The sequence below is a fragment of the Myiozetetes cayanensis genome, unplaced genomic scaffold (genome assembly GCF_022539395.1).
Source record: "Myiozetetes cayanensis isolate MyiCay16 unplaced genomic scaffold, myiCay2020 scf2-11, whole genome shotgun sequence".
Lineage (NCBI taxonomy): Eukaryota > Metazoa > Chordata > Aves > Passeriformes > Tyrannidae > Myiozetetes > Myiozetetes cayanensis.
In genome coordinates, this window is record NW_026087411.1 from 90,000,648 (window position 1) to 90,014,587 (window position 13,940).

At 44.1% G+C, this 13,940-nt stretch overlaps 1 protein-coding gene across 1 annotated transcript; it reads right to left on the reverse strand.

Annotated features, from left to right (window-relative positions):
- Nucleotides 1–620: 620 nt before the first annotated feature.
- Nucleotides 621–8,755, reverse strand: BAG2 (BAG cochaperone 2). Its single transcript, XM_050316324.1, has 3 exons — nucleotides 8,424–8,755; nucleotides 2,426–2,535; nucleotides 621–1,459 (listed from the first exon to the last, which is right to left on the reverse strand). Exons 1-3 carry the CDS (start codon nucleotides 8,585–8,587, stop codon nucleotides 1,059–1,061), a joined length of 675 nt encoding a protein of 224 aa, XP_050172281.1. The 5' UTR covers nucleotides 8,588–8,755; the 3' UTR covers nucleotides 621–1,058.
- Between the last annotated feature and the right edge of the window lie 5,185 nt (nucleotides 8,756–13,940).

Sequence of the window (13,940 nt, forward strand, 5' to 3'; positions counted from 1 at the left end):
CTCAGGGCACCCCCATCCTTGGGTGAAATAGTGCAAGACTGACAGGCTACAGGGGGTTGCAAAATTCCAGGCACACCCTAAAATCTGCAAGTTTTGACCCACAGCCACAGAGCATGGTGATGATGAGCAGTAATTACTGGGACTGAGGGTGGAAGGAAAAAAATAAACCCAAAACCCACTCACACAAAGAGTTAAGTAACGCTGGATATAAAAAGTACCATCATACACAAGACACAAATACGGTGTCTGCCAGTTGAGAAGTCAATTGTTTTGCTCTGTGGCTTCACAGATGATGATGCAAAGTGGATTTGTGGTGTTAACAGCTGATAAAATACAATTCCCCCTTCTGTTATCTTTTAAAGAAATACACAGCAACCTCAAGTTACTGCAAGCCAAGCAGGATGGTTGGAGAGGGCATTACAAGAGCCAGAGCTCGTTTCTAGCCTCAGTTTTGACCTCAGGGTGCATATATTGCTTTTCACTTCCTCAGTTAAAAATTGGAGGTATCTGTCTGTCTCTTGAAAGTATTGTGATCTGCTTATTCAAAGTATTCAAAAACTGCCAAATTACAAATAGTAATGAGTAGGACACTCTGTTGTTTATGAAAATACCATAAACAGTTTATTAATGGTTTTGATTTATTGCCAGGATTTGTCTCTTGTCCCCCAAAAGTCTGGTTCACACACTACGTATACAGCAGAGAAAAGCTGAAATCTCATGATAGGACAAAACAACTTTAGTTTAAAAAAAACCCAGGAGAATGGAGGAAAGGCTAGATTTTGACAGTTTCTGTGAGTTCAGCAGAAGCACAATTACAATTTGCAACAGAGCGGTATTGACTCTACAGAGGAACAGATAGCGTTCCTTATTGCCAAAAGAAAATGCCAATGCTACCAAAACCCATTAAATGCTTGCAACCTGGAATCAAGGATACTTTGGTGCACGTGTATGTGTACGTACGCGTGTGCTCATACAGAGAATTTTTTTCTTGGCTTCTGTGTGCTTTTTATGGGCACTTGCTCATCCTGCAATTTGCCAGAAGTAGCCAGGAGGATGCGTTAATCCTGTTTGCTGTTGCAAGACTGTCGAACAGATGATTTCTGATGCTCCAACAACGTGATGGACTTTTCAGAATTTTCCAAGTTTCTGAGGAGAGTCTCTAGTCGCCTTTTGATTTTCTTCTGATCTTCAATGGCACATCCAATTACCACAGACTGAAATTTCTGATCGATGGGTCCTGCCGGCACGTCAGATGTGCACGCACCATAAAGCGACATTAAGCGCATTTTGGCGTCTTCCAGATCATCTAGAAGTTTATTGACGATTTCATCAATCATCTTTGTGGCATGCAGTAGGGATTCCTGCTGCTGGGCATTCCGGATGGTTTCCACAGAAACCTCCACAGTGAGGGTTCGGCCCATCAGGCGATTAGCAGTCAAATTAAGTTCTTCTCTCTCACCTAAATTGAAAACAATAATGTATCCTTGGTTACAGGCAAATACATTCCTGTGCAAATAGCATCATCAAGACACTCAAACTGCTATAACTTAGTAATAAACAATGTTTGTTTACATAAGTGACAATCAACAAGATTTCCAGAAGCCAGAAATGAGCTTTTTGCATTTGTCAAAGTCCTATTCATTTCACAGAAGCCAGTGTCTTCTGATTTGAAATGAGGCATTAAGCTCTACTAAAAATGTAAGCAATGCTTTTCCACTGCTGACACAATGCTTACTGTGTCACATTAAAGCAAAGCATACAATATTATCAGGAAACATTCATTAACAGAACTGTGCCACACTGAGGGAGAGATTGAGACAATATCCCAGAACACCATAGAGAGAAAACTACAGACCTTGAAAAAAAAAAGGTTTTCTATTTTCTGAAAGCATAGGTTCTTTTCTAAAACATGGACACAACATACTTGACATATAGACTCTCAAAGAGCCAATAAACCAGCAATTTAAAGTACCTAATACTAGGTTTAGGGAATGTGTTTAAAGCCGCATATCATACAACTACGACAGTGATCTTAATCATCAGGTTCTTGCAGGCTTTGCACTTTGTAACCTGTCCAGTAGTCAAAATCATTAAAATGCTGGAGTTTCAAGTATCTTAAATCATCATCATCAACACCTCTCCCTCTGCTGAGCTATATTAAGCCTCATTTTGAAAATATATCAGTGAACTGAGTATGGGCTTTCATATATATAGTAATGACATGAATGGTAGTTCATGTACCTAAACAGCATGAATTTACAGTTAAGAAAAGGGGATCTCAGGGTAATGGGTGGCCCTTAACAGCCTCAGTTGGCTCCAGTGCTGTACCTTTACTGGCAGAAAGGAATCATATTGAACTGCTTCCCAGGGGACAGGCTGGTTTGACTTTGGGTCAGCTGGAGGGTATGGCAAAGCAGCTTCTCACCTTCACTGATGTGCCTCATATCCTGGCTGTTTTGTATATTGTGGATCATTTCTAGCAGGATTTCTTTCTCTTGTTCCATAGCAGATGCTGCGTCACGGAAAGCCTCTACCCTGTACATGGTTGAACCAAACAAAATGTTTAAATAATAAAAGAGCTGTTCACCTATATAGCTCCCAATTTTTTTATTTTTAAACTTCAGCTTAAAAAGTACAGTCATTTCTTAATTATCCATGAGCCAGACTCTCTGATTTCACTACAGTAATTCAATAAGCCTTCAATTTTTATTTTACTGATAGTGCTGTTCTGTCCTACTCTGCAGTTAATCGGGATACCAAGAGCCTTATGGTAATACAGCCATGCAGCACAAGTCCTACAGCCAGCTGGCAATTCTTATCAGCTGCTTAACCAGAAGAGAAATGGACCGAGTCCATCAGGGAACTTGGCAGTGAAAGTGGCAGCTGCAGGGATGGAGGCAGCAAAGGGCCCTGGCTCCCAGAGGTGCCCCCAGACCAGCAGTGCAGAACCCGTGTGATCCACCTGCAAAGCAATAAACACTCAGAAAACTGAAATGCCACCTTGTAGCTGAACAATCCCTTTCACAAAGGAGAAAACCCTGTGAGTGGGACAAAGTTCACACACTTTTATTAATAGGGACAAAGTTCACACACTTTTATTAATATGACAAGGACTTCCCCAACAAGTGGTGTGCCTTGGTCACTGGGAGAAGAAACTGGACTGCCTGCCCCCACTGTCACTGGTGCTTTCCATGGAGCAATGCTCCATGAAGTGACTCACAGGGAGGAAGCTTCTGTGGGAGCAGCTCCTATTTCTGGGCATGCAGAGAAGCACGAAACTCAGTTCCTCCTGAAACCGGACCTCTACTCCAGTGCTGTTCTCTGTGCTGAAACTCACATGTGAGGCAGTGAGGGCAAGGAAAAAGTCCATCAGGAATTGCTGTCCCTGTAATTACTGGATCTCAGTAAGCTGCATGGTTCAGTGTCCATGGTCTGCCCTCCTCATGGCACAAGGCACAGACCCAGCTTGCCACGGGCAATGAGAAATGCCACATGAAAAATCTGAGTCCAATTCCTTAATTCATGTCTACTTTTCAGCCACAGTTTTAAAGAGAGGGCTTTTTCATTCAGATGAGTAATACAGAAAAAAACAAGTGGGAACTATAATGCAACATTTTGAAGACCAGGTACAAAAGAGGCAAACATTCCACTCCCTTGGCTTTTCCCTGGAGACTTGAGAATAGGGGCTTGCAGAGGACTTGCCAAGCTGAAACTGGCTGCAAGTGTTGCACCAAAGCCATCAACTCAGCATTCCAAGGCCCCACAGAAAAGCAGAGGATCACATGAACCTGGCTGACAGTTTCAGACGCTTGCAGCCCACAGCTCAAGAGGTCTAGCTGCATCACGAGAATCCATCCATCTATCCTGAAATGTTTATCAAACCCGGTCAGAAAAGGACAAACAAACCAAAACATTGTTAAATCTCTTAGATGCTCTGCGCTCTTCAACATTACTGCGTGCTGCCCTGCGACAGTGGTGTCTTTCTGCTGCCTCTGCAGAAAAACATGTATCTCTTGAGACAAGCATAGAGCTGCTGCTCCTTCCTCACAGGCTGGCTGAGGACCGATAACTTCGGAAAAAGAGCAGGAAGAGAAAAGAGGGTGAAAGAAGGCAGAAGAATGGGAGCATCTAAGGATATAAATAGTCACGCTTCACATGCAGCCTGCTCATGAAATGGTTCTGTTTAACAAAATATTTAGCCTAATTTAGTCAGTGAAAGCACGGGCTTCAGGCCTTGCCTTTAATGTTCACTCTGAGGAGGAGTGGGAAAAGTTAATGCAATGCAAATTCTTGCCGAGAGCAAATGCTTTTAATTATTATTTTGGACTAGTTAGTAAGAGCAATGAGGCAGGTGGAGTCATTTCGTACTTCAGATGTCTGCACTTTATAATTTAGGAAGTCTAGCAAAATTTTCATAATGCCTTGCCATGCCTTTTTTGAAAAATAGTATTTTCACAATTGAAAAAAATGTGTCTTGGTTGCTGGAAAGCTGTAAATAAAAATTTTGAAGTGCAGAATTTAATTTTTAATAGTGTTTTTAAATCAGATTCTGTATATCATTGCATTGACTTAAAAACTATAAAGTTCTGACTTCAGTAGACAGATCAACCCCTGATTTCCACAGGCTTTCCTGGATCCTAAGAAGAATGTGGAAAAACTGCATTGCAGAGATGTATCTTGAATTGGTACAGTTCTAAAGAGAGTGCCTAAAATATCACTTCTCCCAAAAGCCAGCTTGGTATATGAGGTAGGACCTTAAAACCAAATTACCAGAATTAATGTTGTATACTGCAAAAAAAACCCAAAACCAAAACCAAACAAACCCACAGTTTACCAACTGGAACTTTGATTTACATTAATTTACAGAAAGTTCATAACCAAATCTTAAGAACTATTTTATTTGCAATAATTGCTTCTTCAGAATTATTTTTACCATTTTTTCAACTGCAATATAGAGTGGAACACAACAGCGGGACAGGGTCATTTCAGAACAGCGTTCTAGTAAGAAAAAAAAACGAAAAGGAAACCACATACACCAACCTCAAGAAAATAATGCTCCAGAGAAGATATTGGGTGGCTTTACCAAGGTGAGAGACCCACCACAGCCTCACTCTGTTTCGCTGCCCTGGTTTGTACCATGGCCACCCATGCTGGGGTGGGTCCCACTGGCTCTCCAGCTACAGGCCAGGAGAGACCCTGGCACGGCAGGGACTGCACACCTTTCCCTCACTTGCTGCAAGAGTGTCAGGACCAAACCTTGCAGTCAGCTCTGATAACTTCTTTCCTAAAATGTGTCTTAACTTCACAGGTTTCTGTAAATCTTTACTTTCTTCGTGTGGGGCAACAAAAAAAGGGGAAAAAAAAAAAGGTTGGAGGAGAAACTTCTAACAGAGGTGACTGCTGTGGGAAGGAGCAGAAAAACAACTCTAGTCTCAAAAAAACAACCAGCCAAAGAACAGAAGGCAAAGAGAACACAAAATACTCATATTCATGCCTAGTTACCAATTATTTCGATGCAGCAGCATGCTCTTTTTCTAACAGATGAAAACATTCAATCATATTTTTACTTGGAGTGTATTTGTCAATTTGAACATCAACTAAATAGCCCATCCATTACCTAAGACTGAAAAATACATTCCTTACTTCTGATTTTCCCCATCCAAGAGCAATTAGCTGTGCAGTGCCTTTCTTTGCTACATACCATTTATATGAGCAGAGCATTCCCCTGAGGAACAGGTGGACCAGCCTGCGCTTTTGTTTCCAGATGAGAAACTCGACACCTGCTTTCTTAGGACAGCTGCAATAACTCTGTCCTTTAAACTACCGAGTGACTTAAACAGCTCACTGTTAAAGTCCATGTGCTAGAGGTGCAGATAAGGAAATTTCTTACTTCAAAGGAAGTAAGAAATATCTGAAGCCGCTTTTTTCTGAAATGGAGCTGAGCACACTAGACGGAGACAAAGCAGGGGCTTTCACTCTGACATCCTCAGGTGCTTCAGCTGAATGTCCATTTGCAGGTGAGCAGTCCCGTGAACACTGGCATGAATAGTGGGGGAGTATGGTTGATCCGAAGGAGAACAAGACAAGTATGAAAAATTAAGTTAAAAAAAGCCCCAAACCAGAAAGAGTCTGACTTATGTATCATCACACCTAGAACTACGTGTTCACTTAACCACCAGAACTCAGTGACTCATACATGAGAGACTCTGGTCCCCCCTTCCAGCTGCTCCCGAGATATCTTGGCAGCCAGGGCAACACAAAGGTCCAAGCTCTGACAAGGGGCACACGTGCCACCTGCCCCCTTGCCACCCCTGCCTGGGGTACTCCCTCCCTGGCAGCCAAATTAATTCCCCTTCTCTGCTCACTTTCCAAGCGAAAGAAAGCCCCTCCACAAACACCTGTCAGGGAGGTGCAAAAATACCCCATTCTCTTGGAAAATAAGCTCTCACAGTGGAGGGAAAGGGAGAAAGGAAGGCTGTTCAAACTGAGCATTTTACAATGGCTTCAAACAGAAAGAAGGTAGATTTAGATATTAGGAAGAAATTCTTCACTGTCAGGGTGCAGAGACACTGGAACAGGTTGACCAGAGAGACTGTGGACTCTCCATCCTTGGAGGTGTTCAAGGCCAGGTTGGAAAAAGCCCCTTGGTTCTAGTGGAAGGTGTCCCTGCCCACAGAAGGGGGTTTGGAACTAAACGATCTTTGAGGTCCCTCCCAACCCAAACCATTCTTTGATTCTGTGATTTCCAAAGAGATGATGGTTGCTTCAGAGTTTGGCTGATCTTAAGCAACTTGAGAATTGAGGATTGCGGAGGGGTTTAATTAAAGGCTGTCGCTCACTTTTACAATTTTTCACTTATATTTACAAGCAATATCTCAAGGGTCTATAGTTAAACCAAACCAGCTGGAGAATGAAAACGTTTGGAAGCTTTTCCTGCTGTCATTCACGTAACTTTGAAATGAGGCACGTTGATTAGCTGTGCATGGAAAAAAAACCATAAGACTTGAGTGACTTTTATCAAATTAGTTTGACTTTTTTTTTTTAATGACTATTCTGCATTTAGAACTATGCCAATTTGAAAGACTTGAAAGTTTAACTGGAGGTTTAATTTCTGGCTAACCAAACTGTCTGTTTTCTTTCAGAGTCACTCAGCAAATTTAAAACACATTTTTGCATATTCTGATGCTCATTTTGTGATTATATATTCATCATGCACTAGACCTGTATGTAAGTAGTAAGACTTGTTTGCAGACTGTGATTTTGTTTAGTCAAATTCAGAGAAGTCTGTGAAGGACTTCAAGGAGATTTAATCAAGCTAAGTGAAAGGCTAATATAACAGCACATCAAGTCCACTCCTGAATAATGCAAAGCAATGTAGGTAGAACGGGGAAAATGCAACTCCTGCATCCCACAGAGCTCTTTTAATTACAGGAAAGTCCTAGAAACATTCTGGGTGGTTCTGTGAAAGCCGTTGATCAATATGCAGCTGTAATGAAGGAAAGGGTGTGTTGAAACAGTACCAGAGGAGGTGAATCAGTGGCATCCTGCACATCTATCCACCTCAGAAAGGACACTGTGTAATTAAGCAGAGCTGAGAGAACAAGGAAGATGATTAAAGGCAAGGAATCATCTCTCATGAGGCCAAACTGGGAAAAAAAGTCAAATGGTATTATTTATGGAACGTCAAGCAGGAGAAAACGTATCTTGGCACAATGATGAAATTCACATAGCATTGCAATAACTTTGGAAAAATACACCTAATATACCCCTAATATACAGAATATAATGCTGTTCACATTATTGCTACAGAATTTAATACACCCCAGAGATGGATATGTACACAGGTAACAACATCCACAGCTGAACCAGTAAGTGCAAAGGGAGGTTTGGAAGACACAAACCCTCACACGCCAGCATTCAGCACTGCAGCTTAAAGGCTTGCCAGAGCCTCCGAAAGCCACCACGTTTTATCCTCGGATTTCCCGCATCTTCTTATGAAACACCTGCCCGACAGATGCGGGACGGGGGCGACAAGGTGGGACAGCCACGACCCACCGCGGGCTCGTACACGCCGTGTCACAGCACGCAGCCGATCCCCTGCCTGCTAAATAAAGACTCCTCAAACCGGGAAGGGTAATAAATCCAAAGCAGTCCTTGGCGCTTTCTCTGAAAACGTCAGTTTTCATACATTCATATACATATTCCTATTTTCGAGTATTTCCAGGACACACTACTTCACCTTAGAGCAGCTGCTCCCCTTTCTAAACTTCGCCGCCGATGAGGGGGGACCCTTTTCCCTGGGACCCCTCAGGAATCCTCACCTCCCCTGCCCAGCTCCGCCGGGGGAGGGCTCCGTGCTGCGGAGCCACCGGCTCGGGGCCAGACGGCTCCGGCTCCCTCCCAGCGCCCGGCCCCGGGCCCACCTGAGCTCCAGCTGGTCCAGGTTTTCGAGCAGGCGGCTGGAGCGGTCGGCCATGGAGGTGGAGCGGTAGAAGCGGCCCCGGAGCTGCCCGCTCGACTGCTGCTGCTGCTGCGGCTGCTGCTGCGCCCCCTCGCTGGCCTTGGCGCTGATCCTGGCCTGGGCCATCCCACCCGCCCGCTGCCGCCGGCGGAACCTCGCTGCGGCCGCTCCCTCACCGCGTCCCGCAGGCGGCGGCGGCGGCCGAATGCCGGCACCTCGCTCATGGCCAAAGAAGGAGCCGCCCCGCCGCCGGCCCCCGCGGCCACCCCGCCCCCGCGCCAGGCCCGCGGGCACCGCCTCACGCAGCGCGGCGGGGCCGGGCTGGGTCGCCTCGCCTCGGCCGGCGCGGCCCGGGGGCAGCGGAGGATGGGTAAGGCTGGAAGGAGCAGCAGTGGGTCATCTGGTCCACAGCACATGGCACAGGATTGTGTCCAGATGGTTCTTGAATATCTCCAGTGAGACACCACAACCTCTCTGGGCAACCTGTTCCAGTACGTGGTCAACTGCACAGTAAAGAAATTCTTCCCCATATTCAGGTGGAACTTCCTGTGCATCAGTTTCTACCTGCTCTTGTCCTATTACTCAGCACTAGCGAGAAGAGCCTGGCTGAGAAGACCCATTGATGAGCTTCCCCTCTCAGTCATCTCTTACGCTGAACAGGCCCAGCTCCCTCAGCCTTTGCTCGTGAGAGAGATTCTCCAGTCCCTTGATCAGCTTAGTAGGTTTCCGCTGGACTTGCTCCAGGAGCTCCATGTCTCTCATGTCTCTGTCCCCAGCCGACTTTGGGGTGGCTCGGTGGGCACACCGCCTCCCCCCCAGCGAACGTGGATGGAGGCTGGCTGAGCTCATCGGCGAGCGGGGCACAGACGGGCCACACGTCAGGATGAGACCTGCAGCAGGACGAGTGTTCCCTGTTTCACCAACACCGCAGTGCCACCCGTGCCCTGCCCCACACAGGTGCCCAGCCACCACACCCCCTGACACACGTGTGGCACCTCTGCACAGACACCACGGTGCTCTTACAAACGGCAGCCGTGTGGTGCCCCTGCTTCTCTCTGCAGGCTTTGGGGGCACAGACCCCGAGCTGCCCCTGCTGCTGTCCCCCAGTCCCCTTTGTGACAAAAGCAGCAAAACCTGCACTAGGCAAAAGCACCATGAACTCCAGCTCTTGCTAAACTAGAAGTTACAGGAGGAATAATGAGGTTTCCAATATCTATATAACTTTGTTCGAGATGTGAACTGGTGGTATGAGGATTTGCCTTCCAGAACTGATCTGTATGGTTGGTTCATTGGTTTCCTCTTTCATTAAAGAAGGCAAGAAAACCCACAACCAGACAATGGTTATTTTTATGTAAAGCTATTAAAAAAGTGAGATGTAAAACTGAAAACAGCAGAAAATGCAAGAAACAGGAGGAGAAAAAATGAAGAAGGGCTTTAAAAATCAAGCAGCTTTGTGAGGGGAGAGAAAAGCTGAACCAGAAGCAGCTCTTACTGCAAGCATAAGCTGAACAACAAAAAAAACCCAACTTTAGATACTGCTACTGATAGTGCATCTTTCTCTTGCCAACTGTAAGAGCCCCCTGACTATCTGCAAAAAAGAAGCTGTTCCAACAGCTGCTATTGTCCAAGATTATACAAAAAGGCTTACTGGAAAGAAAAGTGTTTTATGTTCTCTTTCTGTGCTAGAAAGAAAAGATAAACCTATTAAATGGTAGCCAAGCTAGTGGATCTACATCTAGTAATGACTTGTTCCAAGAACATATTTAAATTGACTCTATGAAATGGCACCTTCTCTCTCACAAGCACCAGCAATTCAAGTCATACATAGGCTTTACTTGCCACTACTGTGAGTATTAAAAAAGGAATTTGCTTATCCCAAAACTCCAGGTTTGGGCAAATACTCCATGGTTCTAATAGTCCAATTTTTGGCACCCAGCTAAGAGGGATTTTGTTGCACAGGGATACTGTTTTGTATGTGTATCCTGCTGTGATTCAAAATAGCTGTTTTCTCAGGCTCGTCCATTCGGAATGATATCATGTCCCAAGTACTCTCGTTAAATTAATTGCCTGAGTTTTCTTTGTTTTACATGGTTGGATAAGCAAGGCTTGTTGCCTGTGAGCTCATGGAAATAACTTCATTTGAACGATTGTTCCATCCATCTCTCTACAGTCTCTATAGAAGATAATTAAAATCCATTTCACACCTCAAACAGAAACCATTTGTAACTATGACACATAGTTTGCAGCCCTTTTTTCCCTGGGATCCTTCTGTCTTTCCCATGCCAATTTATTTAGCATCAATTAGATTGGGTTTAAAAAGCAGAAAAGCATGTAAACAGCTCTGAACATTTTTTTCCTGGCACAGGGGTTTAATTCCATACAGGTAGAAGCTGCAAAGAAACACAGGCACAGAACAGCTGTATGTGTCCAAACATATCACATTTGGCTTACCCTCTTTAACACCAAAATGACATTTTACCCTAGAAGGAAGAATAGCAAAAACTATGGGAAAAAAATGCAAGTTTGAAAGTGAAAATGACCTCCCCAGACAAGCCTTGACATTACTGTCTGTGAAAACCAGGATTTTCCTATTTAGAAACTTGGAAGGACCTTGAAAACTGCTTTTCTTCCTCTCTAGGATGGTAGATTGCTCTCATCCCCTCTTATTTCTTGCTGAGGTAAGTAAAGGGACAGTAGTCTTCACTTTTCCAAAATAATAAGTGGTTGGGCTGGAAAGATGGGAGTCCATCTCTAGAGGAAGAAAAGTGACTCACAGTTGAACTGGGAGAATTTTGTGGACACAAAAGGCAGGAATTGGGTCCTTCAGGGCCACAGGGAAATGGGAGGAGGAAGGGCCCCCACATCTGAAACTGAGCACATATTTCACACTCTTCCTTGCCATCTGTGGTGAAGCACAGTCAGGGCTGCTGCTGCTGCCACACCAACACCCTCCTCTCCTCATCTTCTCCACAGCTGTGTCCATGTGAAGGGCTGCACAGCCCTGCTCTGGCTATGGGCACCAGTGAGAAGAACATGAGGAGAGTGTGGATCCCGTCATTCCTGCATTCCCACCTGAGCAGTGAAACCACTGGCTGTCCCTTGTTTAAACTACAGTGTCATAAAAAATGGGTGCTGCTTGCAAAACAGAGCAATGTACAGAAGTCTCAGTCACATGCACAAAGTCCCTTAAGGAAGCACAAAGAGCAACTTTCCCAGGTCTTGGACATCTGGTGTACCTGTTGAAGTTACAGAGCCAAGGAGATGACCTACACCAAAAGCACTGCAAATTGCCATGCTGCTAAATAGCACCTTAGTTCCGGCTTTGCCTTATTCCAAGCCCCGATATATACCTTGTCACATACCCTGACACTTATACATGAGCTGTCACGGAACAGGATCAAAGAGAAAAGTCCACACCCAAGAAATGCCATCCAGGATTATTTTCCTGCCTTCCCCTACAGGAACTTAATCTTTTCAAGCTGAAAGAGGGGAAATTTAGGTTAGGTATATGAATGAAATTCTTCACTGTGGGGGTGGTGAAGCACTGGAACAAGTTGCCCAGAGAAGTTGTGAATGCCCCATCTCTGGAGTATTCAAGTTCAGGATGGATGCAGCTTTAAGCAACCTGGTCTAGGAGGAGTATCCCTGTCTATGGTAGGGGGCTTGGAACTCTGGGATCTTTAAGGTCCCTTCCAACCCAAACCATTCTATGATTCTTTCAAGAACCTTCTTTGTATGCAGGTGTTATGGAAATACAAGTTCCCATGCATAGCAGAAGGATGCAGCCATAGCTCGGGCCAGCCAACCAAAACCAGCTTGCGGTCTCCCCAGCACTGTAACAATAGCAAATAAGATGGACTAACCTGAGTTTCTAGGGGATGTTTTCAATCAAAATACATGTCTGCCCGCTTACTTCACACCTGCTGAACCTGTGCTGCTGTGTCTTTACTACTGTTGTTACCAATGCTAATTAAAACTAGCCCTGAGTTTGCCTATACATGCTGCAGTTGTTTTATTGCGTAGGCAAGCCCCAAGGTCCCAAACCTGCCAGAAGTCTGAGTGCAGTCCTCTGCCTCAGGAGCAAACTGAGAGCTGGTATGACTGTTTTGGGGTATGCAGCAGTTCATTCTCACTGGAGGAAAGTTGCCTAATAAATGAGCCGGTAACTTCTGTACAGCTGCAGATGCTCGGCCGATTGACAGTGGAGCTCTGAGCAAAAAACCAAAGGGAAGGACTTTCAGAAATTAGGATACTACGGTGAAAGTGAACTTGCAGAGATTTACAAAAGGAACTTTACATTAAATTTCCAGGCATGCAGAGCTTTGCCATTCAAGTGCACATTCGTCATTCAGAAAATCTGCCATAAATTTTTGACTTGTTCACATCCACTTTTAAATATCTCAGATCATATTATTTGACCCAGATAGTTACTTCGAAGCTCCAAACCACTTGAATTAAGAATTTCTACAGGAAACTTGAAGGGGTTAGGAGTGGCAAAGGAAAATGCAGATGCACTTTCATAAAGCTGCTTAGCTGGAAAGAATTGCCAGAAAGTATCTTTGTGCTAATGTCAGCCAATTTTTCTGAATTCATTTTGAAACAGTTCATCATTCATCCTCCTCACCTCCTTCCAATTTACAGCAGTCACTGTAAACATAACCAGGACAGCACAAGCAGATGATAGAACACTTTCCTTTTAAGAAAGACGATGGCGTAACTTCATACCTCTATGAACTTCACTATATTTGGTAAAGATTTGGTAAAGGTTTGCATTCTGTGACCACTATAGGAACAGTGGTAGTCATTTCTGTATACCTTGAAAAGCTAAGAAAATTAATCCACTACCCAAAAAATATATTCAAAGCAAGTAGTTTACAATAAGCTAATCTCTCTTTTTTAAAAATATTATTAAACAGCAGAGGCAATCAGGCAGGCATAACACTTCAGTGCTCCAGTGACTTCAACAAAAGTTGCAGTGGTATCTCACCTTGTCTCTGAATATGACCAAAAGAGGGATTTTTTTTGGTAAGAAAGAATGTGGCACACAAAGGTAAAAGCCTTATACCAATCTCAGTTTGTCATAGTTTTCAGTTTTGTAGAACTTAATGTATGCACGAAACAGAAATTAAGAGCATTAAAGTGAACAGCTGGTGGTAGTCTGGTGGAGATTAGACTTTTTCCCCATTAAAGATAAATACAAAAAAGCACTAATGAATTACTTTAGACTAACGAAGGATGAATTCAAACATCACCACAAAAGCAAATTCTCTTAAAAAGGGCAGGACAAATCACTTCTAGTACAAACATAAAGTATGCTGGGCAAGCTTCTTTTAACAGACAAGTTGTGCTTGTAAACGCAGGCAGATCTCTCAGCACATGCAGGACAAACCTCAAAAATTTCAGCCAGTTAAACAAGACTCACCAGCCAAAACCATTAAATTCTGAAACACATTTACAAGACACCTTTTCCAGCTGAAGA